Source organism: Cuculus canorus, chromosome 7 (assembly GCF_017976375.1).
Source record: "Cuculus canorus isolate bCucCan1 chromosome 7, bCucCan1.pri, whole genome shotgun sequence".
NCBI lineage: Eukaryota > Metazoa > Chordata > Aves > Cuculiformes > Cuculidae > Cuculus > Cuculus canorus.
In genome coordinates, this window is record NC_071407.1 from 33417044 (window position 1) to 33430179 (window position 13136).

At 48.8% G+C, this 13136-nt stretch overlaps 1 protein-coding gene across 2 annotated transcripts in view; it reads right to left on the minus strand.

Annotated features, from left to right (window-relative positions):
- The window catches only part of STK32C (serine/threonine kinase 32C), a 99777-nt gene extending 87122 nt beyond the window's left edge, over nt 1-12655 (minus strand). Inside the window, exon 1 of one of the 2 annotated variants that reach the window (XM_054072066.1) lies at nt 12414-12655. In XM_054072066.1, the coding sequence (XP_053928041.1) occupies nt 12414-12518 (105 nt within the window). In that variant the 5' untranslated portion in view covers nt 12519-12655. The remainder of the gene's footprint in view (nt 1-12413) is intronic. The other variant, XM_054072065.1, reaches the window with a different exon arrangement.
- Nucleotides 12656-13136: the final 481 nt, after the last annotated feature.

Consider the following 13136-nt stretch of genomic DNA (forward strand, 5'->3'; position numbering starts at 1 on the left):
ACCCCCATGCAGCCCCAGTGAGAGCAGAGCCAGCAAAGGAAAACTCCCACTTCACTGAAGGGAGGAGGAGGACAGAGGTCTCCGGGGCAGAGAAGAAGATGAGGCGTAGGTACCTTTGGAGATGCTGAACTAAGTGCACAGAAAAATCCAAATCAAGGCTAGAAGAAACCCTAACTAAAATTACTTCCAAAGTAGTACTGAGGAGCAATCAGCAATTGAATTGTTTGTTGATATTACTCAACATTTTTGATAAACAGAAGCAATTTGTTCTAGTTAAAAGAAACCTGTTATTTTTAAAATAATTTCACACATTGATCTTTATATCAGAAAGCCATGTAGAAAAATATACAACATGCTGAAAATATTCATCAATCAATCCTTAAGTTCGCCTCGTCACCACTGTGCTTGTTTTGACACCTGCTTCCAATTTTCCTGCTGCGGCATTTAACACGCAATAAAACCCAACCGAACAAAATGAACAGTGACTGCAAGTGCCCTCTGCACCCTGTCCCTGCTCTGTATCGCAGACATCGTACTACAGACACTGCATACCCCACAGCAGAGCTGACAACAGGGCTTTTTTTTCCTCCTGTCACCAGTTTTTAAGGAGTTAGCAAAGGACTATCACAAATCCCTAACATCTTAGTGTCCCAGCAGTAACTGACAACTTAAGGCAGCTCCCAGAGTGCCAGAGGGTCTAACTCATAAATTAGCTGCAGCAGAAGATGGAGAAACATGAGCATTCTGAGCAGAGTAGCGTGGTACCACCATCAGCACCCAGACGTGAGCATCTCTTTGCCCATCAGCTCCACCCAAAGCGCCTGCCTGAGTCATCTGTACAGCTGTGCCTGTCTCTCAGGACTCTCCAGTTACTCCAAAAATCCCCATATTAAGCTGACAGGCAGTACTTGTGTTGGACGGGTAAGCCAAGCACACCCACATACCGGGGGAGAAAATCCAAGCCAACCACTGGCTCAGCAGCTCCCGGTTATTGCCCACCATGCGCTGCTTTATCCGCATCTCTTCCCACAACACGGGTTCATTTTTTGAACAGGCATCATTTGCCATTTGGGGAACTCAAAGCATTACGCTGAGCTCATAGCAACAGCTCAAGCCCACACTGACTTTCCTGATAGTGTTTATTGCTGGTTAAAGGTGCAATGATGTCTGAAAGCAAGTGAAAACATGCCATGGTCAGATCCAGGAGGTACTCGAGTCACTGAACTCTGGACACTGACGGAGCGACTGGCGAGTCTACCCAAGCAGAGATGATGGGAAGGCTCCCAGCCCATACACGCAGCCAGCACTGGCTGGAGAGGTTATCATTTCATCCCTGTGCTGAAGGTCCTGCCAAGCTGCTTTCTGTGCTGGAGGAGCCGCTAATCAATGGCAGTTCAGAGTTTTGAGCAAATCTCGAATCAGGCTTGAATATGAAATCATGGGGACTGCTTGAATGTGTATGAATTATTCATATGATTACCAAATGCGGCATCGAGAGCCTTTAAAGTGCAAATTATTTGGGGACAAGCTTTAGCCTTATTTTCTGTAAAGCACGAAGCACGTTTTCCAACGGTGCAAACAATCCAAGCCTAATGTATACCATTTTCTGTGGTCCCTACTTTCCAGTCGTGCCTGCCAGTTTCCATTAAGACTGGGGAACCAGTAAAATATAAAGCAAATGTGCAGTATACAGCTTTTTTTTTTTCACATGACATTTGTTTACAAAGTAATCCAGCATGCGACATACCACAGTTTAAAAAAAGGTCTTTCGGAAGAGATGTAATATCTTTCTGATAGCAAAAACCACACTGAGTCATCAAAGTAATGTCGTGTCCAGCCAACATGAGCGGCAGTGACGACAAGAAGAGATTTATCGGCTGATGGTCTGACACGGGAGATGGCTGAGCCTAGACAGCAAGCGGGAGAGAGGGCTGTGACCAACTCAGCCACACCACCACGGATGCACAGCCTGGCTGCAACGCAGCCATTGGGGCACTTGGGCAGTTCTCATTCCTTATGGAAGTGGCTGGTAGGTGCCTGCAGCGTTGACTGACGGGGAACGTCACACACCTGCCATCCAGTGCTTCAAAAGCATTTTTTCTGTACCTGAAACAGCACAGAAGTGGTAGTAGCAATAAAAAGCTATTTGTGAGGAAAATAAAAAATGTATTTGACCCAAAGTCCAGAGACTCCTAAGCCATGTGCATACACTGTGCTACTCGTGCAGTTCGCAAAAAACATATTTAGAAGGATCTTGGCTGACCCTGAGGCTCCTGGAGGATTTACTGACATCTAATTCAGGGGACTTTCCAACTATATAATTTACTCCAGTTTTGTGTAACTGTAATTAGCATTCATTACAGCTCACACCTCCATAAGTGTTTTACCTAATCCTCACCAAGAACTGCTTGCTCAGAAAAGTAACCTGAGCCTCAGTCCAAGCCCTTCCCATTCCCTTTCTTCTGACCTTTGTCTGTGTACTCAGACACTGGAATTAAAACCAGCAATTCTTAAGTGACCATAAAAGGGAACCTAAGCAAGTACTTCTCCATGTCCCTTATACTGAATATCCTACCTATACACCAATAACAGTAAAGTCCAATGCAAGGAAGTGGCTTTGCTGTTATGATCATAAATACTTCAATAGTTTCTTTTCAATGGAAGTTTCTTCCCAGTTATTACTGACTCTCCCTGTTCCCTCCTTTCCCTTCCTCTGTCTGAAATAGATAAGCTATCTGAAATATAACGTCATGGCCTCTTGCTGCCACCAGGTAATCCCTCTAAATTCACAGGACATAAACTGGATGCCAGTATTTTAAGCAGCGATGTCAACTTATGTTTAGTTGTGGATTTTGTCTGTATCAGTTATTTGTTTGTAGGGGTGATTTTTTTGGCCAGGGACTCAACTTCAAATGAAGAAAGGAAGAAATATATATTTTCTCTGAGCCTGTTTTCCCTTGTACAGACCATGCAGAAATGGGAGACAGAGCAATGCACCAGTATCTACAGTGCCATGCCTCCACAACTTTACTCTTATCCTCGCCACTTTGCTTCAGGGCTACTCAGTGCACTTTCTCCAGTGCTCCAATACGGCGTAATCAGCCTATTATCCATTTAAATGGAAAAGGTCACATATCTTAAACATCTAGGCTGTAACAAAATGAAAACTCTGGATAATAAGATACCTTTCAATGTTGGAACAGCCTTTTCCAGGTTAACCTGAAAGCTACGCAGAGCACCATCACCCACCAGCTCTCTGCTGGTGCCATTAGAACCAAGAAAGCTTATTTTTTTGAATAATAAATGAAAATTATCGGCTTCCAGAATGGTCAGCTGATCTGTAAATACATTACATTGCCGTTTAATTTAATTACACAGCATGGCTAACCATGAGCCATGTGCAAAATCAAACCAGCAAGCCACCAAATCCAGAACACCATTCAGTGCCTGCACCTCTTCACTAGTCACAGGTATCGGAAAAGACCCCCAACAACAGACTAGATGTAAATTAGCATATCAACATTCACACACTGTCATATCTCATTGCTTAGCAGTATTCAGAGCCGTCTGTTCCCACACATCCTAAGCACTTTCAATTTTCCATAACCGTCACCTAAAGCTATTTAATTCCTGAAGAACAGTGGGAGAGGGGAAAAGGACACTGACATTTATCTTCTCCTGTTAGCAGAAGCTAAGCCACTCGCGAGCTATCCCACCTTTCTTTACTTCAGAAGATAAATGCCAAACTAGAGATTAGATATTGTCATCGTTCTCCCGCTGTGTACCTATCCACACACTGGCACATGCAGCATCTCGGATTTATACAGCATCCGCCGTCCTCCTGTTACTGCCACCACACACGGTGTTCCTTCTCTGGAACTTGTAGCCACATCACACAGCAGGAAGTCATTATTCATGACTAACGTAGGTGCCTCGTTACAGGATCCTAGGACAAGGTGGTAGAAACCGCACATAAAAACCACAGCTACAAAACATTTCATAGACTGCTGAGTGACACAGTGTTTGAAACTGCTGCTGGAGAGTAGGTCCATGGAAAAGAATGCATAAAGTTGTATCCGCTTTTACATCTCTCAGGTTGACCACGAACGATGGGCTCAGCACCTTCCCCTTCCCGTCTATGTCCAAATAGGCTCATGGAGATTCAGCCACAGTTGAGTGGAAAGCCCAAGTCCTGACGCAGGGACAAGTGACCATCTTTGTTCTACACCAATGTTACCCACCACACTCAATTTCAGGCATTCTCACATGAAATAGAGTGATATTCAAAAGGAAACACATTATCCCCCTACCTGTGTGGACTCGTGAGCTCGCACCACAGTACACCCCCCTCCTGCAGCCAATGCACTGCCCACCACTCCCCACCAGGACAGCCCTGACCCAGATGTAGGCATTTTAACCTGCATACCACTTCAGAACCTGAGTTTCCTATGAGAAAAGTACCAGACCGCAAAAAGAGCAACTTGTTTTTTTTTTCATTTCTGGGAAGGTTTTACTTGTCAAGTGACAGACACTGACGTTCCGCCAGCCACAGCATGAGATGCCTTCACAGCCAGGCGCCAATGGTGCAAGCTCTCCTGGCCAGCAGCTGCCACTGCTGGTGTCTACAAGTGACCCGGCACCATCAGCTCCATTCCCTTGGACCTGTACCCCCCGAAAGCACAGCTACAGGCATTGGTGGCCATGCCAGCAGAGCTGGGAAGGTCACCATGCCAGCGCCAGGAACGTGGTCAGTAAGCTGTTTCGATCCTGAGCGCGTGCTCCTGCATGCTATTGTGAACTCACAGAAACCTCATTTCAAGCCTGTTGTGAGGACTGGTGCCTTTACAGAATAGGAAGTATTAATTTGGTCTAATATTTTACTTGAAGTGTACTTATGATTACTTTTTCTTGGTTGCCCTTTTCCCTCCCTATGAGTCAGTGTCCCATGAATTGCAGTTGCGTTTGTTAAGTTTTTTCTTATTTAGCTTCTTGCAAACAGCCTCAACTGCCCTCAGGGTTTGTTTTACCCCCATCTTCTCTTTAGATCTCCCACAGACACATGAGTGCCTTGAGGCCTCACAAGATCTTTCCTCCCCAACCTCCAGAAGATGCCAGGGGTAGGACAAACCACCAAAGAGCGTCCAGCATAGTCTTAGATAAGCAATGCAATGGTTCTCCCCAACTGCAGTTTTCAGTGTTGAAAGGGAGCCGTTTTGTCCCTTTTCACCAGTGCAACTGCAGAATGTTTTTTTCTTCAGATTTCTTCCAGCACTATTGAGAACAGATCGTGGCCTTCAGCACAGAGAGTGACAGCAGAGTTATTAATTATTTCTGAAGGAGAAAAAGAGCCAGCAATGCAAACCTTGTGTTTATTACCACACGCTTACATGACTGGCAGCTACTGAGTTCTCTGGGTTTAACCTAATTCTGCGTTACGCGGCACACTGAGAAGCTTCGCACGTGGAAAAGTTTCAGATCGGTGACTGAGCAAGGAGCATCGGCTCTGCTGGGGAGGCTGGAGGGCAGCGTGCGGCAGGGGCTTGTCTCCGGGCAAAGCACACACAAAAAGCCTCGGATCTGGGGGAAGCAAGATTCAAAGCAAAAACAAAGCACCGCTGACAATACTAAATACAGCTTTTCTGACACCTCCTTGTAATTCCCACTCCCTCCTTCCCCCACTTACTTAGTTACCACTTCGATAGTACATAAAGGCTTTTTTCTCTTGTTTTTAAATAACAGGGAAAGGCATCTGTGCTCCCAACCCACAGGCACATAAAAGTCAGGCTATGAAAAAAGTTTGCTTTGCAATCTGATCAGTGATTACTTTAATAAGTAACTTGCAGAGCACGGATGCTTAACGCATCTGCATCTGACCCTAAATAAATAGGATCTGGGATTTTATAGCCCACTTACCCGGCATTATTCCACAGCTTTCCAATCAAAATGTCTCCTACCCAGGGCTTAAAATCCCTGCCCAACCAAGATGACGAAGCCAGGTGGGAGAACTCGTGTCAGGCACCCAGCGGCAAGAGGAGTCAGTCCCTCGGCAGCTTCACCCCGCTGGTGAGCCCACCCCAGCAGGAGGAGCGTGGCCAGAGCAGCCCCAGGGACCAGGAGACCCAGGCAGGTCATGCTGGCTGTCCCGCTGGAGGGGGACAAAAGGGCAGCAAGTGGAGGGAAATCTCCTGGTTCCTATGGAGATTGCCCTGTTTGCCAGGGTCCCTCTCCTGGCACCGCACTGGGATGCCTCCAGATCTGGGGCAAACCTGTCAAGAGGGGTTTGGGTCATCACAGAGGTAAGGGACGCATGATGAGGTCAGGCACTGTTCCCCATCCTCGTCTGTCGCTCCGACACACCACAACGTGCCCTCGTTTCCCTGAAGGTCCCAACTCCAGTAACCCTGAGTACTGTGTTCAGTTCTGGACCCCTCACCACAAGAAGGATGTTGAGGCTCTGGAGTGTGTCCAGAGAAGAGCAATGAAGCTGGTGAGGGGCTGGAGAACAAGTCTTACGAGGAGCGGCTGAGAGAGCTGGGGTTGTTTAGCCTGGAGAAGAGGAGGCTGAGGGGAGACCTTATTGCTCTCTACAGCTGCCTGAAAGGAGGTTGTGGAGAGGAGGGAGCTGGGCTCTTCTCCCAAGTGACAGGGGACAGGACAAGGGGGAACGGCCTCAAGCTGCACCAGGGGAGGTTCAGGTTGGATATCAGAAAAAAATTCTTCATAGAAAGAGTCATCGGGCACTGGCAGAGGCTGCCCAGGGAGGGGGTCGAGTCACCTTCCCTGGAGGTGTTTAAGGAACGGGTGGATGAAGTGCTTAGGGACATGGTTTAGGGAGTTTTAGGAACGGTTGGACTCGATGATCGAGTGGGTCCTTTCCAACCTGGTGATTCTATGATTCTATTCTAAACAGCTTGCCAACCTGTGATGACTGAGCTCTTGACTTCAAAGTGATGTAGGTTGCTCAGGACACGAGGGTCTGAGAGCCCCCCCGCCGCTCCCCCTTGCACAGGTTCAGCAGAAGGTGGCCATGGGATGACAGGTAGGAGCAAGAGGCAGGTTCAGCACAGCACACACAGTTCATTCTCTGTACATCAAACAGCTCCACAAACAAAGCACTCCAGTTTTTGCTCACCACATCACCAGGGTGAGCCAGGAGGGGATGCATACTCCGGAGGGGGGGGGATGTATGTGTGTGTGTGTAACCCTACAGCCTGCCAACACATGGTTTGAAATTAAAATGGGGATTATTTTAAGCATGTTCCCCCAGGTTTTGCAGCTTCTCACCCGTTTCCATGGGGACGGGCGCTGTGCCGTGCAGCTGCCAAGGCTCTCCAGCCTCCTGTGCTCCCCGCGAGGATGACTATGGCAGGGAGGCAGCACAGGGGCTGTCCCTCCAGCAAAGCTCAGGCTTCAAAAGCCCCCCAGCCCAGCACTCCTCTAAAGCCGAAGCACTTCAGCAAACTGCACCGTTACGAATCATCTTCAGGATGCATAACAGTTTCTTTCTTTTACCACGGTTTTACAGAATAGTATTCCTCAGCTTGGAAACTCGCAGTGGGCATTCACAGAGCAGCTCTCTAAGTTTTAGATCCACGTCTACCAACACGTGTAGGCCATGGGATGGCAGCTACGCCAGGCATCATCGTCCTGGGTAGAGGATGGTGCCCTGCAGCCAAGAGAAGCCATCCCAAAGGTCTTGAAGGCAGCCCAGCTCCAGGCAGGAGGGGGCACGCACACATCCCACAGCCCTAAAGCCTCGTGCCCTCCCAGGACAGAGCTGCCCTTCTCCCCGGCACCCCTCGCCCTGCACAGCCTCCCGAATGCTGCCAGTTGCCATCGCAGTTGGGTTTTTTTTTTCCTCTCCCAGGTATTATCCCAGCCAAAGAATTTCAAACAGAGATTGTTCCCCGAGGTGGGGAAACAGAACTACTCAGAGTCACTTCACCTGACGCAAAGGCTAACCCTGCACAGACGCTTCTTTGAGGCAGACTGGTTTACTGGAAGAGCTGTACCTGTAGGCTATAAAACCGGGAATTATTTTAAGAACTTCATTTTGATGCTAGCAGGATAAGCCCAGGAGACTGCACTTATTCCCTTGCAAAAAGCCATCTGTACTCTGGCAGGGAGAGTCAAATAAGGGATGGCTAAAACAGTGATTGAGACAAAATACTAATCAAAATGAAAGAAATTGTGATGCAGCATTAAAACCTTGTAAACCAGCTGGAAATCTAATTCGGTGTCAGGAAACAGGTAGAAAGCCTGACCATTCACCTCTGTGTGAGCAAAGGCAGGAACAGCCCAGCAGAAAGCAGCAGATGGCTTTACGTATTCTCATGTATATTTACATACACTTTTTTAGCAAGGCACTTTGATTCGGGAGAAGCCGCAACCAAAACGCACTCAAAATTTCTCTTTAGATATAGTTGCATATAAAGATCCATCACACTGTGGTTTTCCCCATCTCTCTCACAGCACAACTGCAGGCAACGCTAACAGCGCTAAGCGTAAGTGTGCCTTATATTTCCTATTACTCAGCCCCATTTCCCAAGTCCTTCCAACTCTGCTAAACACTTCTTTTAACGCTTGGGTTGAACCACTTCAGTTGGTTTGACAATCACTTTTTTCCCCCACTTAGTATTAAAAAAATAAAATAAAACAAATACCTAAAGGGGGGGGGAGGTGTCAATAAATCTTGCTTGGCTATTTCCCAGAACAACAACAGAAAGTACTTTCCACCCACCTGCAAACCAAGCCTTGTGACTGCCTCGCTGGGGGATTCCTGTGCCTCGTGCCCTGCCACCGAGAGGCAGTGGCTCGCAACAGGCAGAGCAGCAGCTGGCACCTGGACTGAGCCGCCTTCTGTGCCGGCAAACAATTTCCAAGTAAGAAGCTTTTAAAAGGTTCTTACAGATATAAATAAGAAACCCTAAAAAGCCCTTACAGACAAAGGCCTGGTTTTCCTGACAGAAAACAGCACACGGTGATAACAATGGATCTACAAGCCCACCACGATTCACTGCAGCTTGCTGAGGTCGCCTCACTCCAGCACACCACAACTTCAAGAGTGCTCAACCTTGCAGCCCTTCTATTCTTTTGCCTTTTACTCATTTCAGCCCTTTTAATTCTTTTTCCCTTATTGTTCTTTATTTTCTCCTTTCTCAATTCATTAACCTCCTCCATTCAGAAACGAGGTACCACATAACCTGCCAAAGATCAGCTTTCAGAAAGGAATCACCAGGCGCCTTCTCCAGATGGGCAACCTGGAGCCTGCACCCAGCAGATACTGCACGCACCGAGTTTTCTGTGTAAATGGAACAAGCTGATGCTCACAGAGCGAGGGGAACAGATCTCTCACATACCAGTGATTCTGGAAGCCCACATAAAAGACATAAGACGCTCTCCTTTCAAAATCAGCTCTTCTAGGAGTTGAATCGCAACTCCAAAATGCTCAGAAATATTTCAAAGGTCGTAACAGCAAACACGAAACAGCAAAACGTGCATCCCGCAGCCACGCACAGTACAAAAAGGGCGTCAGAAAGACACAGATGCACTGTCCCCGCACTGATGAAACACAAAGGACCGGTCACATTTGGACTTCGCAGTCAAGAGAAGTTACCTAAACCAGGGGAAAACTAGGGGAAGAGGACGACGCAGCACTTAGGAAAGGAAACTTAGGAGAGGGGAGCGGGATAGCTTGTGTGTGACTGTCCATAGCACGGCTCCACATCATCCCGCCCTGGACGGTCGATGAGCCAGTGCTGCACGCAGGCTGCATCAGCACCAACCCGCCCCAGGCTCCATCCCAGTCCAGCCCCAACATTGGCAAAAACCATACTGCAGAAAGAGAGAGGGTTGAGAGAGGATCCACAGGACAGACTCAGGAATATGAAGTTTGCTCTCAGAGTCATGGACTCAGAGAGCTCAAACCAGACAACCCACCAACAAGGACGCCGGGCAGGCACGAGCCCAACCTGCAGCTACACGGAGACGGGCATGACAGCAAAAGCTCCCCCAGATTATCAAAATGAGATCCAACAAGAGGAAGCTGAGGTTAGACAGGCACAGACTGGAGGTAAAGGACCATTTCTAACTGTAAGGTTAACAGCAGATAATCCTCCAGGGCCAGGCTTTTCATACCGAGAGCAAACATTTCACTGCCCACCCTGGGAAACCTGACCATGCTCTGCCTTAGCCACACTGGCTTGATTTGAGGCAGGAATTCAGTCTTGAATTCATCAAGAGGGCTGAAAGGGGTTTCTGACCCTAAAAAACTACACATTTGGAGTTTGATTTATTTGAGAATAAATACTGGGTCTTGTGTTACTACTCACTAAAATAAATATCGATCTTCTATTTACATATACCCTGTCAAAATTAAAATGGATTAACCATTGGCTTTAGACAGTAAGGCTCATTCTTGTATATCCATCACACAGAACCACCTATGGGTAAGATTTCATAGGTAAAAAAATCTATCTTAATTTATTTCACTTTAAATTGTCAGGACTACATTATGTCACATGCAAAATCAAAGTATGAACTGGCTTCTTTATGTAAGGAAGTTATTGGAATGTCTTAAGAGATCTCCATAGCAACCATGCCGTGCCAGTAAATATGAGTTCACCAGAACAACACTGTAATTGCACTGAGCACACACTAGCAAGCAATGATGAAAAAGCAGGCAATATTAAAAAAGTAGCATCCTATTAAGTCTCCACTAGAAGCGATGCTTGAAAATGCCTTATGAGATGTTATCGGGTTTTTGTCAATGGTCATTCACCTGCACGGCTTAATTTCTTGTTATTGACTTCATACAGGCTTGGTTCAGAATGAAAGGTTTTCTGAATTATGTAGTAAAGCGTCCAATTTAAGCATTTCTACTCGGCTCATTTGCTCTTCCTGCTGACCCACCACATCCAAGATGAAATACATTTTTTCCCTTCGAGCACAAAATTCTGCTGAAGCCCCCGGGAGCAGCACACACCCAGCAGCCACATCGACCCAGTCTCATACACACCGCTAGTACAAAGGGGCAGTGGTTGGATGGATTTTGCAGTTCCTTCCAACAGCAGTTTTGTGCATTTCAGTCACAGGACACCCCTTAAGTATTATTCTAACAGATGTTTTCCGTACATCAGGGTTAACAACTCAATGTCATACTCTGCATTGCTAATAAATACTTGCTGGTGATATCAACTAGCTGCTTCTCCGGTAAAAGTTAACCTGATTTAACACCCTTTCAGCTTTCTGAAGCAGCACAAACAAGCACAGGTTTGATCACCCTCACCAAAGGATGCCAGCAGAGCCAGCGCTCATGTAAACCAGAACACCACCATGCCCTGAAGGCTCAAATTAAATATATATATATATATTTAAACCTGAGTTTATATAGTGCAAACCTCCAGCACACCGAGCACTCGTCGACTTTTGTCAGTGCTTGGTTGGTGTCCCAGAGTTCTAAGCACATCAGAAGCACATCACTCCCAGCTTCTCAGCAGCTTGTTTGCTGGCCCGACACATCTCTGAGTCTTTACCCACTCACAGGCAAAGTTTCCTCCCCTTCAGTCCTCTGAAATTTCAGCCTGCATCCAAGAAGTCTAACGCAACTGTGGGATTTCATGATGTATTTCTAAAGAAAATCACATATTTGGGAACTAAAAAAGCCCAAAGTAGAATTTTCCAATGCCGAGTAGTTTTCATAAGTTTGACGGCCAGCTGCGCTTGCTTTGAGTTAAAAGCAGAGATTTCTTTGCACAGATTGAAACTTCGTGGCTAAACTGTCCCCTTGCTGCCTGCCTCCAAATTACCCACTGTTTTAAGGACAGATACACCGTTTCTGGAGGCTCCGCAGTTCCTGCGCCCCGTAAGGCAGCCAGACCTGGACCCCAAACCCGCACCGGGGCGCAGTCCCCATCCACCGCCCGCTCCCCTGGGCTCACACCGGGCAGCCCACGGCGAGTGGGGCTCAACAGGTGTGGGGATGGGCACCCCGGGGAAGGAGTGGGCTCAGCACCCCGGGGCAGGAACGGGCTCAGCACCCCGGGGCAGGAACGGGCTCAGCAATTCCAGGCAAGGCAAGGCTAAACAACCCGGGGCAGGACTGGGCTGGGCATTGCATCCCAGGGCAAGGCTGGGCATCTCGGGGCAGGGCAGGACTAAGCAATTCCGGGCAGGGCTGGGCTCAGCACCCCGGGGCAGGAGCGGGCTCAGCACCCCGGGGCAGGGCTGGGCTCAGCACCCCGGGGCAGGGCTGGGCTCAGCACCCCGGGGCAGGGCTGGGCTCAGCATGGCATCCCAGGGCAAAGCTGGGCATGGCAAGGCAGGGCTGGATGAGCATCCCAGAGCAAGGTAGGGCATCCCGAGGCAGGGCAGGATAAGGCATCCCGAGGCTGAGCACCCCGGTTCGCACTCACCGTCCTCCCTCTCGTCGAAGACGGGTCTCTTGGAGGAGGAGGCGCTCGCTCCCATCCTCTTCTTCCACTTGCCCCAGTGAAACATCGGGGCGAGGCGGATGGCATGCCCTGCTGGCCGCTCCCCGCCGGCTCCGCGGGCGGCACCGGGCGCTGCGAGGCTCCTCCACCCCCCGGGACGCCTCCCTTCACCGTCCCCGCACGGCAGCGCCCGCCGCCCGCTCCGAGCGGAGCCGCAGCCCCGGGGGGCGGAGCGGGGCGGGGCGGGCACAGCGCCCCCCGGCGGCTCCTCCTCCTCCTTCCTGCCGACCCTCCTCCTCCTCCTCCTCTCGGCCGAGCGTGCCCCGCAGCATCCTCGCCGCCCGCAGACCGCGCACGCGGTACTCTGAGCTTTCCAGTCATCAATTGTGTGCCGGCAGCCCGTTCTGATCCTTGAAAGCACAAGCGGCTCGTCTGAGATTATCCCTAGTGCTCTAGCGGGGACGCTGGAACTTCAGCCCGTCTGAAATTAGTCCTTAATGCGCTCGCCGGTACACTAGGGCTTCAACTCAAATCCCTAGTACTCTAGTGGGTACACTAGCCGTCCAACCCAGCTTAAACTAGTCCCTACTGCTCTACCTGGTACACTAGGACTTCAACTCAAATAAGTCCCTAGTACTTTAGTTGGTAGACTAGTAATTCAAGCCATCTTAAGCTAGTCCCTAGTGCTCTACCTGGCATACTAGC